Genomic DNA, 15,582 nt, shown 5'->3' on the forward strand with positions numbered 1-15,582 from the left:
TTTCTATCTGTCCTATCGTTCAAGATGGAGACGATAAGGTCCTTTCTGCCCTTAGTTCAAGAGGGATAGTTCATGACTATGATAGACTTAAAGGACACTTACCTTAATGTGCCAATTCACAAGGAGCATTTCAAGTTCCTGAGATTCACCTTTCTGGACCAGCACTTCCATTTTGTAGCTCTCCTCTTCAGTCTGGCTACTGCTCCAAGAGTCTTAACGAAGGTTCTGGGAGCTCTGCTCGCGGTGGCAAGATCCAGAGGTATTGCAGTGACGCCTTATCTGGACGACATCCTGCTCCAGGCTCCGCCCTGCAGGCTAGCAGAGGACCATTCGAGAGCTCTTCTCCTTCGATCTCATGGATGGAAGTTAAACTTAGGATTGTCAGGGTTTTTTCCTGACTTATTTGCCATGTGCTGCTAGCAGCCATTTTATTTACCTCTCTTCCTGACTTGGTGCATTGTGGGGGATGCTGCTCACTTCCTGCACTTCCTTTTATGGCCAGACTGGTTTACATCATCCATGTGAGACAAAATTGTGATGTCATCACTTATTATTTAAAGGGCCTCTGTTCAGTATGCTTTGTCCTTGCGTTATCTCAGACCTGTTTGTGAGAGCTCCTGTGTATTACCTGGCTGTCTGACGTCCTTCCTGGTTCCTGATCCCTGGCTTGTTCCTGACTCTGCTGTTCTCCTTGTTCCTGATTCCGGTTCTTCTGACTACTCGCTTTGGCTCCTGACTCGGCTTGTCTGACTACCAGCTCTGGTTTTTCTTCCTGGCTTGTTATTTGACTTGTGGACTTTTTATTATTTTTTTGCTATTAATAAAGGTGTAATTATTTTTGCACTTCTCGTCTCAGTCTGATTCCTGGCACCCTGACATTACGCAAGGAAATAGTGTCGGACCGGGGTAGCCAGTTTGTCTCCAGATTTTGGTGTTCCTTTTGTGCTCAAATGGGGATCCAGCTTTCCTTCTCCTCAGCATATCACCCTCAATCCAATGGGGCTGCGGAACGGTCTAATCAAGCTCTGGAACAGTTCCTCCGTTGCTATGTCTCAGATAACCACAATAATTGGTCTGAACTGTTACCTTGGGCAGAGTTTGCTCGTAATAGTGCTATTAATGCTTCCTTCAAGTTATCCCCGTTCATGGCGAATTATGGGTTTCAACCATCCTTGTTGCATGATTCATTCATGTCTCAGGGTATTCCGGCTTTGGAGGAGCATCTCCGACAACTCCGTTCCACGTGGGTGCAGATTCAGGATTGCCTTCATCGTTCTATGCAGCGCCAAAAGTTCCAGGCTGATCGTAGGCGTCTGCCTGCACCTTCCTACCAGGTTGGTGAGAGAGTTTGGCTGTCCTCCCGCAACTTGAACCTTCGTGTGCCTTCCAATAAACTGGCTCCCCGTTATGTTGGTCCTTTTCGAATACTCCGACAGGTCAATCCTGTGGCCTACGCTCTTGGCCTTCCTCCTGCAATGCGCATCTCCAATGTTTTTCATGTCTCCCTCTTGAAACCATTGGTTTGTAATCGGTTTACCACTGTGTTGCCTCGTCCCCGTCCTATCTTTGTTGACAACCATGAGGAGTATGAGGTCAGCAGCATTATTGACTCTCGTATGTCCAGGGGCCGCGTACAGTATTTGGTTCATTGGAGGGGCTACGGTCCAGAGGAGCGTTCATGGGTTCCCTCCTCTGATGTTCATGCTCCCGCCCTCCTCCGTGCCTTCCATGCCCGTTTCCCCAATAAGCCTTTTGTCCTCCCGCGGGGGAGGGGTCGTTGAGGGGAGGGTACTGTCAGGGTTTTTTCCTGACTTGTTTGCCATGTGCTGCTGGCAGCCATTTTACTCACCTCTCTTCCTGACTTGGTGCATTGTGGGGGGATGCTGCTCACTTCCTGCACTTCCTTTTATGGCCAGACTGGTTTACATCATCCATGTGAGACAGGATGCAGTCTCAGAATTGTGATGTCATCACTTATTATTTAAAGGGCCTCTGTTCAGTATGCTTTGTCCTTGCGTTGTCTCAGACCTGTTTGTGAGAGCTCCTGTGTATTACCTGGCTGTCTGACGTCCTTCCTGGTTCCTGATCCCTGGCTTGTTCCTGATTCTGCCTCAAGGCCATCTGTGGCCCGGTGTATGGAGGTGATTGGGCTCATGGTATCCAGCATAGATGTCATTCCATACACCAGGTTCCATCTCAGACCTCTTCTTGTGCATATTGAGGCAATGGAACAGCGATAACACGGATCTATCCCAACAGATTTCTCTGGACACTCGAGCGAGAGAGTCCCTCTCTTGGTGGATTTGTCCAGATCGGCTGTCCCAGGGGACATCCTTCTTGAGACCATCCTGGGAGATTGTGATTACGGACGCAAGCCTATCAGAATGGGGTGCTGTTTGGGGTTCCAGGAAGGCACAGGGCAGGTGGACTTGAAAGGAGTCGCTCCTTCCGATCAACAGAGTAATCTTCAATGCACTGAGGGCTTGGCCCCTCCTGGGTTCGTCCCAGTTTCTCAGGTTCCAGTCAGACAACAATTCCTTTGGTGCCTTTCATCAACTATCAGGGGCGAACGAGAAGTTTCCTAGCCATGAGGGAAGTATCTAGGATTCTGGAATGGGCGGAGACCCACAACTGTTCGCTGTCAGCGATCCACATTCCAGGTGTGGACAACTGGGAAGCGGATTTTCTCAGCAGACAATAGTTTCATTCGGGGGAATGGTCTCTCCAGCCCGAGGTGTTTGCAGAGATCTACAACAGATGAGGGATGCCGGAGATGGATCTCATGGTGTCCAGACTCAACTTCAAGCTACCCAGATACGGGTCGCGGTCCAGGGATTCCCAGGCATAGCTGATAGATGCCTTAGCATCTTACCACTTCTACCTCGAGTAGAGGCCCGCATCAAGCAGGAGCAAGCATCGACTGTTCTGATTGCTTCGTCGTGGCCGCAAAGGATGTGGATTGCGGATCTTTTGGGGATGTCAGTCTCCTCCATGGAGGTTACCCTGTTGCAGAGAACTGCTGGTACAGGGTCCCTTTGCTCATCAAAATCTCTGAGACTGACTGCATGGAGATTGAACACTTAGTTCTAGCCACGAGAGGGTTTTCTGAGAGAGTGATTGATACTCTCATTCAAGCCAGGAAGTCACCCAACGCATCTATCATAAGGTGAAGAGGACCTACTTATTCTGGTGTGAAGAATGCGGATATCCCTGGCATAAGGTCAAGGTTTCCAGGATCCTTTCTTTCTTCCAGGACGGTTTTGAGAAAGGACTTGCCGCCAGTTCCTTAAAGGGACAGATTTCGGCTTTATCTGTGTTACACAAGATGCTCGCTGAGCTTCCTGACATTGTCTTTTGTTCATGCTCTGTCCAGGATCAGACCTGTATTTAGACATTCCGCTCCTCCTTGGAGCTTAAACTTGGTGCTTAAGATTCTGCAGAGGGCTCTGTTTGAGCCTATGCTTTCGCTTGACATTAAATTACTTTTCTACTGGGTATAGCTTCGGCACGCAGAGTCTCTGAGTTGGCGGCCTTGCATTGTGAGCCTCCTTACCTGGTTTTTCATGCTTATAAGTCTGTTCTTCGCACTGGGTTGGGGTTTCAACCTAAGGTTGTGTGTGATCGCAACATCAACCAGGAGAAGGAATGGTTACTTCATAATTTGGATGTGGTTCGAGCTTTAAAGTTCTATCTTCAGGCTACGAAGGAATTCAGACAGACTTCTACATTGTTTGTTGTCTATTCAGGGAAGCTCAATGGGCAGAAAGCTTCTTCCACTTCCCTATCCTTTTGGTTGAGGGGCATGATTTGCTTGGCTTATGAGCAAGTGGGACATAAGCTTCCTCAGAGGATTACAGCTCACTCAACTAGAGCTGTGGCCTCTGCGTGGGCCTTCAAGAATGAGGCCTCTATGGAGCAGATTTGTAAGGCGGCTACCTGGTCCTCCTTACATACTTTTGCAAAGTTTTACAAATTTGATGTTTTGCTTCGGCGGAAGCAGCTTTTGGGAGAAAGGTTTTGCAGCCTGTGGTGCCCTCAGAATAGGGTCTGCCTCTTTTCTTTCATGTAATTAGCAAGAGTCCATGAGCTAGTGACGTATGGGATATACATTCCTACCAGGAGGGGCAAAGTTTCCCAAACCTCAAAATGCCTATAAATACACCCCTCACCACACCCACAAATCAGTTTTACAAACTTTGCCTCCCATGGAGGTGGTGAAGTAAGTTTGTGCTAGATTCTACGTTGATATGCGCTTCGCAGCAGGCTGGAGCCCGGTTTTCCTCTCGGTGTGCAGTGAATGTCAGAGGGATGTGAAGAGAGTATTGCCTATTTGAATTCAATGATCTCCTTCTACGGGGTCTATTTCATAGGTTCTCTGTTATCGGTCGTAGAGATTCATCTCTTACCTCCCTTTTCAGATCGACGATATACTTTTTTCCTGTGGGCTGTTAGGCTCGCGGGGGCTGAAAATGCTTCTTTTTATTGCGTCATTTCTGGCGCTGACTTTTTTGGCGCAAACATTTTCTTTGTCATTTCCGGCGTCATACTTGTCGCCGGAAGTTGCGTCATTTTTTTTTTACGTTTTTTGCGCCAAAAATGTCGGCGTCACCGGATGTGGCGTCATTTTTGGAGCTTAAAGCATTTAGGCGCCAAATAATGTGGGCGTCTTTTTTGGCGCTAAAAAATATGGGCGTCATTATTGTCTCCACATTATTTAAGTCTCATTGCTTATTTGCTTCTGGTTGCTAGAAGCTTGTTCATTGGCATTTTTTTCCATTCCTGAAACTGTCATTTAAGGAATTTGATCAATTTTGCTTTATATGTTGTTTTTTCTATTACATATTGCAAGATGTCTCAGATTGACCCTGAATCAGAAGATACTTCTGGAAAATTGCTGCCTGATGCTGGATCTACCAAAGTTAAGTGTATTTGTTGTAAACTTGTGGTAACTGTTCCTCCGGCTGTTGTTTGTAATGAATGTCATGACAAACTTGTTAATGCAGATAATATTTCCTTTAGTAATGTTCCATTACCTGTTGCTGTTCCATCAACATCTAATATTCAGGGTGTTCCTGTTAACATAAGAGATTTTGTTTCTAAATCTATTAAGAAGGCTATGTCTGTTATTCCTCCTTCCAGTAAACGTAAAAAGTCTTTTAAAACTTCTCATTTTTCAGATGAATTTTTAAATGAACATCATTCTGATTCTTTTTCTGATAATGATTTTTCTGGTTCAGAGGATTCTGTTTCGAGGTTGATACTGATAAATCTTCATATTTATTCAAAATGGAATTTATTCGTTCTTTACTTAAAGAAGTCTTAATTGCATTAGAAATAGAGGAATCTGGTCCTCTTGATACTAAATCTAAACGTTTGAATACGGTTTTTAAACCTCCTGTAGTTATTCCAGAGGTTTTTCCCATCCCTGATGCTATTTCTGAAGTAATTTCCAGGGAATGGAATAATTTGGGTAATTCATTTACTCCTTCTAAACGGTTTAAGCAATTATATCCTGTGCCATCTGACAGATTAGAGTTTTGGGACAAAATCCCTAAGTTTGATGGGGCTATCTCTACTCTTGCTAAACGTACTACTATTCCTACGGCAGATAGTACTTCCTTTAAGGATCCTTTAGATAGGAAAATTGAATCCTTTCTAAGAAAAGCTTACTTATGTTCAGGTAATCTTCTTAGACCTGCTATATCTTTGGCAGGTGTTGTTGCAGCCTCAACTTTCTGGTTGGAAGATTTAGCACAACAAGTAACAGATCATAATACTCATAGCATTGTTAATCTTCTTCAACATGCTAATAACTTTATTTGTGATGCCATCTTTGATATCATTAGGGTTGATGTCAGGTATATGTCTTTAGCTATTTTAGCTAGAAGAGCTTTATGGCGTAAAACTTGGAATGCTGATATGTCTTCTAAGTCAACTTTGCTTTCCCTTTCTTTCCATTGTTTGGTTCACAGTTGGATTCTATTATTTCAACTGTTACTGGGGGGAAAGGAACTTTTTTACCACAGGATAAAAAATCTAAAGGTAAATTTAGGTCTAATAATCGTTTTCGTTCCTTTCGTCACAATAAGGAACAAAAACCTGATCCTTCCCCTACAGGAGCGGTATCAGTTTGGAAACCATCTCCAGTCTGGAATAAATCCAAGCCTTTTAGAAAGTCAAAGTCAGCTCCCAAGTCCACATGAAGGTGCGGCCCTCATTCCAGCCCAGCTGGTAGGGGGCAGATTACGATTTTTAAATTTTTTTTGGATCAATTCGATTCACAATCTTTGGATTCAGAATATTTTTTCACAAGGGTACAGAATAGGCTTCAAGATAAGGCCTCCTGCAAGAAGATTTTTTCTTTCCCGTGTCCCAATAAATCCAGTGAAGGCTCAAGCATTTCTGAAATGTGTTTCAGATCTAGAGTTGGCTGGAGAAATTGTGCCAGTTCCAGTTTTGGAACAGGGGCTGGGGTTTTACTCAAATCTCTTCATTGTACCAAAGAAGGAGAATTCCTTCAGACCAGTTCTGGATTTAAAAATATTGAATCGTTATGTAAAGGAAACCAACATTCAAAATGGTAACTATAAGGACTATTCTGCCTTTTGTTCAGCAAGGGCATTATATGTCCACAATAGATTTACAAGATGCATATCTGCATATTTCGATTCATCCAGATCCCTATCAGTTTCTGAGATTCTCTTTTCTAGACAAGCATTACCAGTTTGTGGCTCTGCCGTTTGGCCTAGCAACAGCTCCAAGGATTTTTACAAAGGTTCTCGGTGCCCTTCTATCTGTAATCAGAGAACAGGGTATTGTGGTATTTCCTTATTTGGACGATATCTTGGTACTTGCTCAGTCTTCACATTTAGCAGAATCTCATACGAATCGACTTGTATTGTTTCTTCGAGAACATGGTTGGAGGATCAATTTACCAAAGAGTTCGTTGATTCCTCAGACAAGGGTAACCTTTTTATGTTTCCAGATAGATTCAGTGTCCATGACTCTGTCGCTGACGGACAAGAGACGTCTGAAATTGGTTTCAGCTTGTCGAAACCTTCAGTCTCAATCATTCCCTTCGGTAGCCTTATGCATGGAAATTCTAGGTCTTATGACTGCTGCATCGGACGCGATCCCCTTTGCTCGTTTTCACATGTGACCTCTTCAGCTCTGTATGCTGAACCAGTGGTGCAAGGATTATACAAAGATATCACAGTTAATATCTTTAAAACCGATTGTACGACACTCTCTGACGTGGTGGACAGACCACCATCGTTTAGTTCAGGGGGCTTCTTTTGTTCTTCCGACCTGGACTGTGATCTCAACAGATGCAAGTCTGACAGGTTGGGTAGCTGTATGGGGGTCTCTGACAGCACAAAGGGTTTGGGAATCTCAGTAGGCGAGATTACCAATCAACATTTTGGAACTCCGTGCGATTTTCAGAGCTCTTCAGTCGTGGCCTCTTCTAAAGAGAGAGTCGTTCATTTGTTTTCAGACAGACAATGTCACAACTGTATCATATGTCAATCATCAAGGAGGGACTCACAGTCCTCTGGCTATGAAAGAAGTATCTCGAATACTTGTATGGGCAGAATCCAGCTACTGTCTAATTTCTGCGGTTCATATCCCAGGTATAGACAATTGTGAAGCGGATTATCTCAGTCGCCAAATATTACATCCGGGCGAATGGTCTCTTCACCCAGAGGTATTTCTTCAGATTGTTCAAATGTGGGGACATCCAGAAATAGATCTGATGGCTTCTCATCTAAACAAGAAGCTTCCCAGGTATCGGTCCAGATCCAGGGATCCTCAGGCGGAAGCAGTGGATGCATTGTCACTTCCTTGGAAGTATCATCCTGCCTATATCTTTCCGCCTCTAGTTCTTCTTCCAAGAGTGATTTCCAAGATTCTAAAGGAGCATTTGTTTGTTCTGCTGGTGGCTCCAGCATGGCCTCATAGGTTTTGGTATGCGGATCTTGTCCGGATGGCTACTTGCCAACCGTGGACTCTTCCGTTAAGACCAGACCTTCTATCGCAAGGTCCTTTTTTCCATCAGGATCTCAAATCCTTAAATTTGAAGGTATGGAGATTGAACGCTTGATTCTCAGTCATAGAGGTTTCTCTGACTCCGTAATTAATACTATGTTACAGGCTCGTAAATCTGTATCTAGGAAGATATATTATAGAGTCTGGAAGGCTTACATTTCTTGGTGTTCTTCTCATCATTTTTCTTGGCATTCTTTTAGAATTCCTAGAATTTTACAGTTTCTTCAGGATGGTTTGGATAAAGGTTTGTCTGCAAGTTCCTTGAAAGGACAAATCTCTGCTCTTTCTGTTATTTTTCATAGAAAGATTGCTAATCTTGCTGATATTCATTGTTTTGTACAGGCTTTGGTTCGTATAAAACCTGTCATTACGTCAATTTCTCCTCCTTGGAGTTTGAATTTGGTTCTGGGGGCTCTTCAAGCTCCTCCGTTTGAACCTATGCATTCGCTGGATATTAAATTACCTTCTTGGAAAGTTTTGTTTCTTTTGGCCATCTCTTCTGCTAGAAGAGTTTCTGAATTATCTGCTCTTTCTTGTGAGTCTCCTTTTCTGATTTTTCATCAGGATAAGGCGGTGTTGCGAACTTCATTTAAATTTTTACCTAAGGTTGTGAATTCTAACAACATTAATAGAGAAATTGTGGTTCCTTCATTGTGTCCTAATCCTAAGAACTCTAAGGAAAGATCGTTGCATTCTTTGGATGTAGTTAGAGCTTTGAAATATTATGTTGAAGCTACTAAAGATTTCCGAAAGACTTCTAGTCTATTTGTTATCTTTTCTGGTTCTAGGAAAGGTCAGAAGGCTTCTGCCATTTCTTTGGCATCTTGGTTAAAGTCTTTGATTCATCATGCTTATGTTGAGTCGGGTAGAACTCCGCCTCAAAGGATTACAGCTCATTCGACTAGGTCAGTCTCTACTTCCTGGGCATTTAGGAATGAAGCTTCGGTTGATCAGATCTGCAAAGCAGCAACTTGGTCTTTGCATACTTTTACTAAATTCTACCATTTTGATGTGTTTTCTTCTTCTGAAGCAGTCTTTGGTAGAAAAGTACTTCAGGCAGCTGTTTCAGTTTGATTCTTCTGCTTATAATTTCAGTTTTTTTCATTATATGATTTAAACTTTGTTTTGGGGTGTGGATTATTTTTCAGCGGAATTGGCTGTCTTTATTTTGTCCCTCCCTCTCTAGTGACTCTTGCGTGGAAGATCCACATCTTGGGTATTCATTATCCCATACGTCACTAGCTCATGGACTCTTGCTAATTACATGAAAGAAAACATAATTTATGTAAGAACTTACCTGATAAATTCATTTCCTTCATATTAGCAAGAGTCCATGAGGCCCACCCTTTTTGAGGTGGTTATGATTTTTTTGTATAAAGCACAATGATTCCAAATTCCTTATTTTTTATGCTTTTGCACTTTTTTTCTTATCACCCACTTCTTGGCTATTCGTTAAACTGATTTGTGGGTGTGGTGAGGGGTGTATTTATAGGCATTTTGAGGTTTGGGAAACTTTGCCCCTCCTGGTACAAATGTATATCCTATACGTCACTAGCTCATGGACTCTTGCTAATATGAAAGAAATGAATTTATCAGGTAAGTTCTTACATAAATTATGTTTTTTACCCTCCAGTTTTTTTCATTCAGTGTCCTCTAGAGCTAGGGTATTTGTTTCCCACAAGTAATGAATGAAGCCGTGAACTCTCCTCATATTAAGATGGAAAACATAAATTATGCTTACCTGATGATAATTTCATTTCCATCTGTATGAGGAGAGTCCACGGCTCCCGCCCGTTTCTCCGTTGGGCGAACCTAAATTTTTTTGTTCTTCTGGCACCATTTATACCCTGATATTTCTCCTACTGTTCCCTCGGCAGAATGACTGGGGATGAGGGGAGTGGGGGAGGTATTTAAGCCTTTGGCTGGGGTTTCTTTGCCTCCTCCTGGTGACCAGTTTCTGTATTTCCCACAAGTAATGAATGAAGCCTTGGACTCTCCTCATACAGATGGAAATGAATTTTTCAGGTAAGCATAATTTATGTTATTCCACTGCATGTTAAACTGAAGTAAGTATATTGTAGATGCTTTAGAACAGGTTCTAAAAACTGGTAAGATTCTTTGATGTAAAAATATGCATCAGGTAAAGAAAGCTATATGGCTTATTATGGGGGACAAATATGATTAACAATTTTGTGCCCTATATGTCAGGGCTCGACAAACCCAGGAACCAGGGAGCCACTGGCTCCTAACTTTTTGGGTTATTCTTCATATATCTATAAACAAATACCACTATCTGAGTCCTAAAAGTATGTTTGGCTCCTAAATATTCTAACTTGCTCCTAAATTTTAAATATATTTGTCAACCTCTGCATATGGAATACAAAAATGCAGATTTTGTTGAGGCTCAGGGCTATATTTATGAAGCAACGGATGCTGCTTATTCTGCGTAAGCCTTGAGGCTCACCAGAAATGTAAGTTAAGAAGCAGCTGTTTTAAGACTGCTGCTCCTTAACTCGTCCTCCGCCTCTGAGGTGGAATTTTGGTCTTTATTTTAATATTTTAACTTAAAGCTCCTAAGCTTTATGTCCCCGCTTTTCAACAAAAGAGACTCATAGAACAAAGACAATTTGGTAATAGAAGTAAATTAGAAAGGTGTTTAAAATCACATGCTCTATCTGAATCATGAAGGGAAAAAATGTGGGTTCATATCACTTTAATTTTACTGTATAATGCATAAGCATAAATCTACCGTAATTAGCATTGTAGAAGTTAGTATGAACCTGCATTTTTTTTATATCACATTTCTTTTTCTTTTTATTAGTTTTCTGCAACGGTTAATAATCCATTGGAATCAACATATTGCAGTGTAAGTATTTCTTCAATAAAATATGTCTAGTGTATTAATTACAAAATATGAATCACGCTGCAATGCTCATGTATTTGCACTTAATAAACAATCAAATGTATTTTGAATTAGTTATCTGTTTTACTTGAGGATTATCACCCACTTGCAGGGTCACTAGTCTTTCAGTATAATTATACTTTTTCTCCTTCCATCTGGAATTTTCTTGCCTATTTCTAAGCCTTATCATCTACTTAGAGCCACTCTTGATTTTGATCAGCCACAATGTTTAATTATTGTTTAGCATATGTGTAGAACAAGCATGTGTCTCCTGCTTTCCACCAATATTTCCTTTCTTTTCCTTTTTCGCCTACGTTCCCCATCCTGGAAATTTGTCTGTAGATGCCCATGAGATAATATTACCCACATAATTTCAATAGCATTGAAATAGTTTTGTCAATTTCTCAACTAAAGTAGTGTGTGTTTTATTTTTAAAGTTAGATTTAACTCTGTGCCAGAAAGAACTGTAGAAGATTGTTTTACAGCCCTCATTTGAAGCTGATATTTTAATTGTTATATTTCTGTGTGTTTGGAACAATGCTAAAACAATATTCTTACTCAACATTTCACATCAATCCAGTCTGCACTTCATTGGTGCTTTTTTTTTTTTTTTGCTTTTCAGTTTATAATAGTTAAAAACATTGAAGCTTTATAACATGGTTTTGTTTATGAAAAAAACATTGAAGCTTTATAATTTACCTGTGTTTATATGGTATAATAAATGGTTACTCGCTATTAAAGTGAACAGTTACTCGCTATTAAACATTCAGAAAAAAAAACAAAATCTATATTCTCACTTAAATATAGTAAATATATAACAATGTGTGAATTTGAGAGCCCTCCTAGAGGGATGTGATTTAAATGTACTTCGTTTCTTTCATATAGCTGGCGAGAGTCCATGAGCTGTTACGTATGGGATTTACATTCCTACCAGGAGGAGGCAAAGTTTCCCAATCCTCAAAAGCCTATAAATACTTTGCATACCTCAGTTTTAAACTTTGCCTCCTTAGGAGGTGGTTAAAGCATAATGATGTGCTTGATTTCTTCAGTGAAAGGTGCTTCAGAGCATATTGAAGCCCGGTTCACGCATGTTAGAGCGCTTTCCTTCTTAAAAGTTAGACATCACATCATGTTAAAAGTCCTGCCCCCTCTGCAAAATGCGCTTTTATTTACTTATAGGGCTATGAATGCAGTATGAACTAGCCTTTTTATGATTTAATATTAATCAATAATTCAATCTTTTTAACTCATTTAATCCATCTTTGTTTTTGCACTACTTTATAGACTATTGTTTACTCTAGATTTTTCTTAAGTAATTTTAGTCTTTTTTTTATTATTTTGCAATCTTTTTTATAGGCAATCTTTCCCATTCCTCATAAGCTTGCTAAAAAAAGGGGTTATAATGGTATTCTATTGCATCATATGTTTTTTTATTTTTTTTATTTGCCATGATGGATCAGTTTGAACCTGTCCTTGACATTTCCATAGGAACTGAGCTACCTGAACACCTTTCAACCAAAGCCAAGTGTATTTATTGTAAAAACTCAACTATCTTCTTCATCTCAGTTATGTGGCTCATGTTTAGAATTTTTATCACATTCTGACAATGCTCTTATGTGTGCAAATGCTCCTACTGTTATTTCCTCAGTCTAATGCAAAAGGCATACCCACAATGAAAGATTTTATTGCTGCTGCCCTTGAGAAGGCCCTGACTGCTCTACCATCTTCAAATAAACGTAAAAGGTCAGCACATATTTTACCTGTTACTAGTGATGTATGTACTGACCGACAGAATACTGAAGTATCTTATAATGATGGAGTTTCCTCTGATTCTGAGGCTCCTACATAATATACAGAGATTGATAATCTTTCTTTTTTATTTAGAATTTAACATATTTGTTACAGGACATATTTGTTACAGGAAACTGTATTAACCTTAGGGATTGAAGATACTAATCCTTCTGATAATATACCTTGTAATCATTTAAATTCAGTATATAAAACTGTTGTCAATCTCCCTGAGCTTTTTGCTATTCCTGACACAGTCTCTGATATGATTGCTAAAGAATGTTCTAAACCGGGTACTTCTTTTACCCCTTCTTCAAGGTTTAAAAGATTATGTCCTTTACCTATTGCCAATTTAGAGCTTTGGGAAACAGTCCCTAAGTTTGATGGGGCCATTTCCATTCTTGCCAAACGTACTCCTATTCCTTTGGTAGACAGTACTTCTTTTATGTTGAAATATTTTTATTAAGTTTTAAATAATACAAAGGAAGACAAAAGGCGAAAGAAAAAAACTAAATTTTTTAGAGCAATCTGATATAAAGCATCAATTCCTGAATTTGCCCATTTGCAGGAAGAAACTTATACCTACACAACAGAAAAGAAGTGTTACATAATTATACCATTAACTGCAACTGATGTATGAGTATCTAATTCTGTTAATATGTCAATAGACTACATACCCCTCTATCCAAGTCCCTACGTACAACAAAAATTAATCCTTCAAAGTATAAGGACATTAAACTTAAATATACTGGGCAAGTTATAGCACATCAATGAGGTGCAGATAGCTACCTGTCTTCAAAAAGATATCAAAAGAAATATAAAAAAGAATAAAGAAAGAAAAGAGATGATGTAATGAATGCCAAGTAATCTAAGAAGAGAAAGGGAAAATGACTAACACGAGAAGAAGAAAAAAAAAGGGGGAAAAAGAATGAGTTATATTTGATGCTTATCTGAGTATCTCCTCTATATTAGGGCCCCCATCGGACCACCAGGACCCATGTATCTGGCTATCATCACAGGATTATCTTTTCGTTCATATCATATCTTCTCCGTGAGCCACGTGATATATTTATTAGTTCTGTGCCTTATACATTATTCAATGGAACCATGTATGTTGGAAAGTCAGCTGGGTATCTTGTATGTAGGCTGCCTGTTCATACATATTATAAAAATGTGTAATTTTTGCAATGATCTCTTCTCGTGTGGGTGGACCCATTTTCCAATGACGTGCAATGCATATCCTAGTGGCTGTGCATGTAATTTTAATAAATTGGTTTATATACTTATTAAATTTCTTATTTCGTTCATGTAGTAAAGCTTGCGAGAGTGTCAAATGTATTGGTTCACCTAGGATTGTGCTAAGGAGTTTAGATAAGTTTTCCCAAGTCTCCCTCAAATGAGGACAGTCCCACCACATATGTTTATAAGTTCCCACTATCCCACAACCTCTGTAACAGAGATTAGAAGGTTCAATTGTCGTATGTGAAGTAATTACTGGGGTTAAGTACTACCTTGATACCGTTTTATAATAATTTTCTATCATATCAACGCTTAAAAGGCCCCTACAAGAAGTTTGCATTGTTTGGTTCCACTCCTCTTCGTCCATATGTGTATCCAAATCTTGTTCCCATTTAATGTAAAGGGAGATGTTTGGTGTCAGCGCCCTCTGTAAAATCAAGTATAATCGCAAAATCACTTTTTTTGGTCTCTTTCTCATTTTACAGAGAAGTTCCAGCTCCCTAGTAGCTCCTTCCTTTGAATTTGCCAAAAATGAACGGAGAATGGATGCAAGCTGCAAATACTGATACCAGTGCAGGGTTGGCTCCAGAACGAATGAAATGGGGGGGCATTTTTTATTCACGAGGGGGCACGCATTTAAAAAGCATGTATGAGAGTCAAAATAAGAGCAGACCTACTGTGACAGTCCAGGGGTTACATTTATCAGATCTCTGGCTGTGCAGGAGTTAGATTTGTTTATATTTCTGGAAGTGCAGCGGTTACATGTGTCATATCTCAAGGAGTATAGGGGTTACATTTATAAGATGTCTGGCAGTGCCGCAGCATTTACATTTACCAGATTTATGGCAGTGCAGGGGTTACATTTGTCATATATCAGGAATGTCTCCCACATATGACACAGCCAGTGGACACTGTTTGCATGTGTAGCTCTACCAATGACCCTACTAATGATCAAATAAGCTTTTACGTGACAATATGTTTGAGTGCCAAGCAGTACATTACTTGTACAGATATTATTAATGATATTTACCAGCACACATACAGTATATATAGTATGTATATACACACAAATTATATATATATATATATATATATATATATATATATTTCTTTCATGTAATTGGCAAGAGTCCATGAGCTAGTGTCGTATGGGATATACATTCCTACCAGGAGGGGCAAAGTTTCCCAAACCTCAAAATGCCTATAAATACACCCCTCACCACACCCACAATTCAGTTTTACAAACTTTGCCTCCCATGGAGGTGGTGAAGTAAGTTTGTGCTAGATTTCTACGTTGATATGCGCTTTGCAGCAGGCTGAAGCCCCGTTTTCCTCTCAGAGTGCAGTGAATGTCAGAGGGATGTGAAGAGAGTATTGCCTATTTGAATACCATGGTCTTCCTCTAGGGGATCTATTTCATAGGTTCTCTGTTATCGGTCGTAGAGATTTCTTCTCCTACCTCCCTTTTCAGATCGACGATATACTCTTATATACCATTACCTCTACTGATTCTCGTTTCAGTACTGGTTTGGCTATCTACTATATGTAGATGAGTGTCTTAGGGTAAGTAAGTCTTATTTTATTCATGACACTCTAAGCTATGGTTG

The 15,582-nt window shown here is 40.3% G+C and overlaps 1 protein-coding gene across 2 annotated transcripts in view; it reads left to right on the forward strand.

Moving 5' to 3' along the window:
• The window catches only part of LOC128660608 (uncharacterized), a 559,105-nt gene that overhangs the window by 162,440 nt on the left and 381,083 nt on the right, over positions 1-15,582 (forward strand). For both annotated transcript variants that reach the window (XM_053714534.1, XM_053714535.1), the window contains one exon: positions 10,868-10,912. In XM_053714534.1, the coding sequence (XP_053570509.1) occupies positions 10,868-10,912 (45 nt within the window). The remainder of the gene's footprint in view (positions 1-10,867; positions 10,913-15,582) is intronic.

This window comes from Bombina bombina, chromosome 5, assembly GCF_027579735.1.
Source record: "Bombina bombina isolate aBomBom1 chromosome 5, aBomBom1.pri, whole genome shotgun sequence".
Taxonomy (NCBI): domain Eukaryota; kingdom Metazoa; phylum Chordata; class Amphibia; order Anura; family Bombinatoridae; genus Bombina; species Bombina bombina.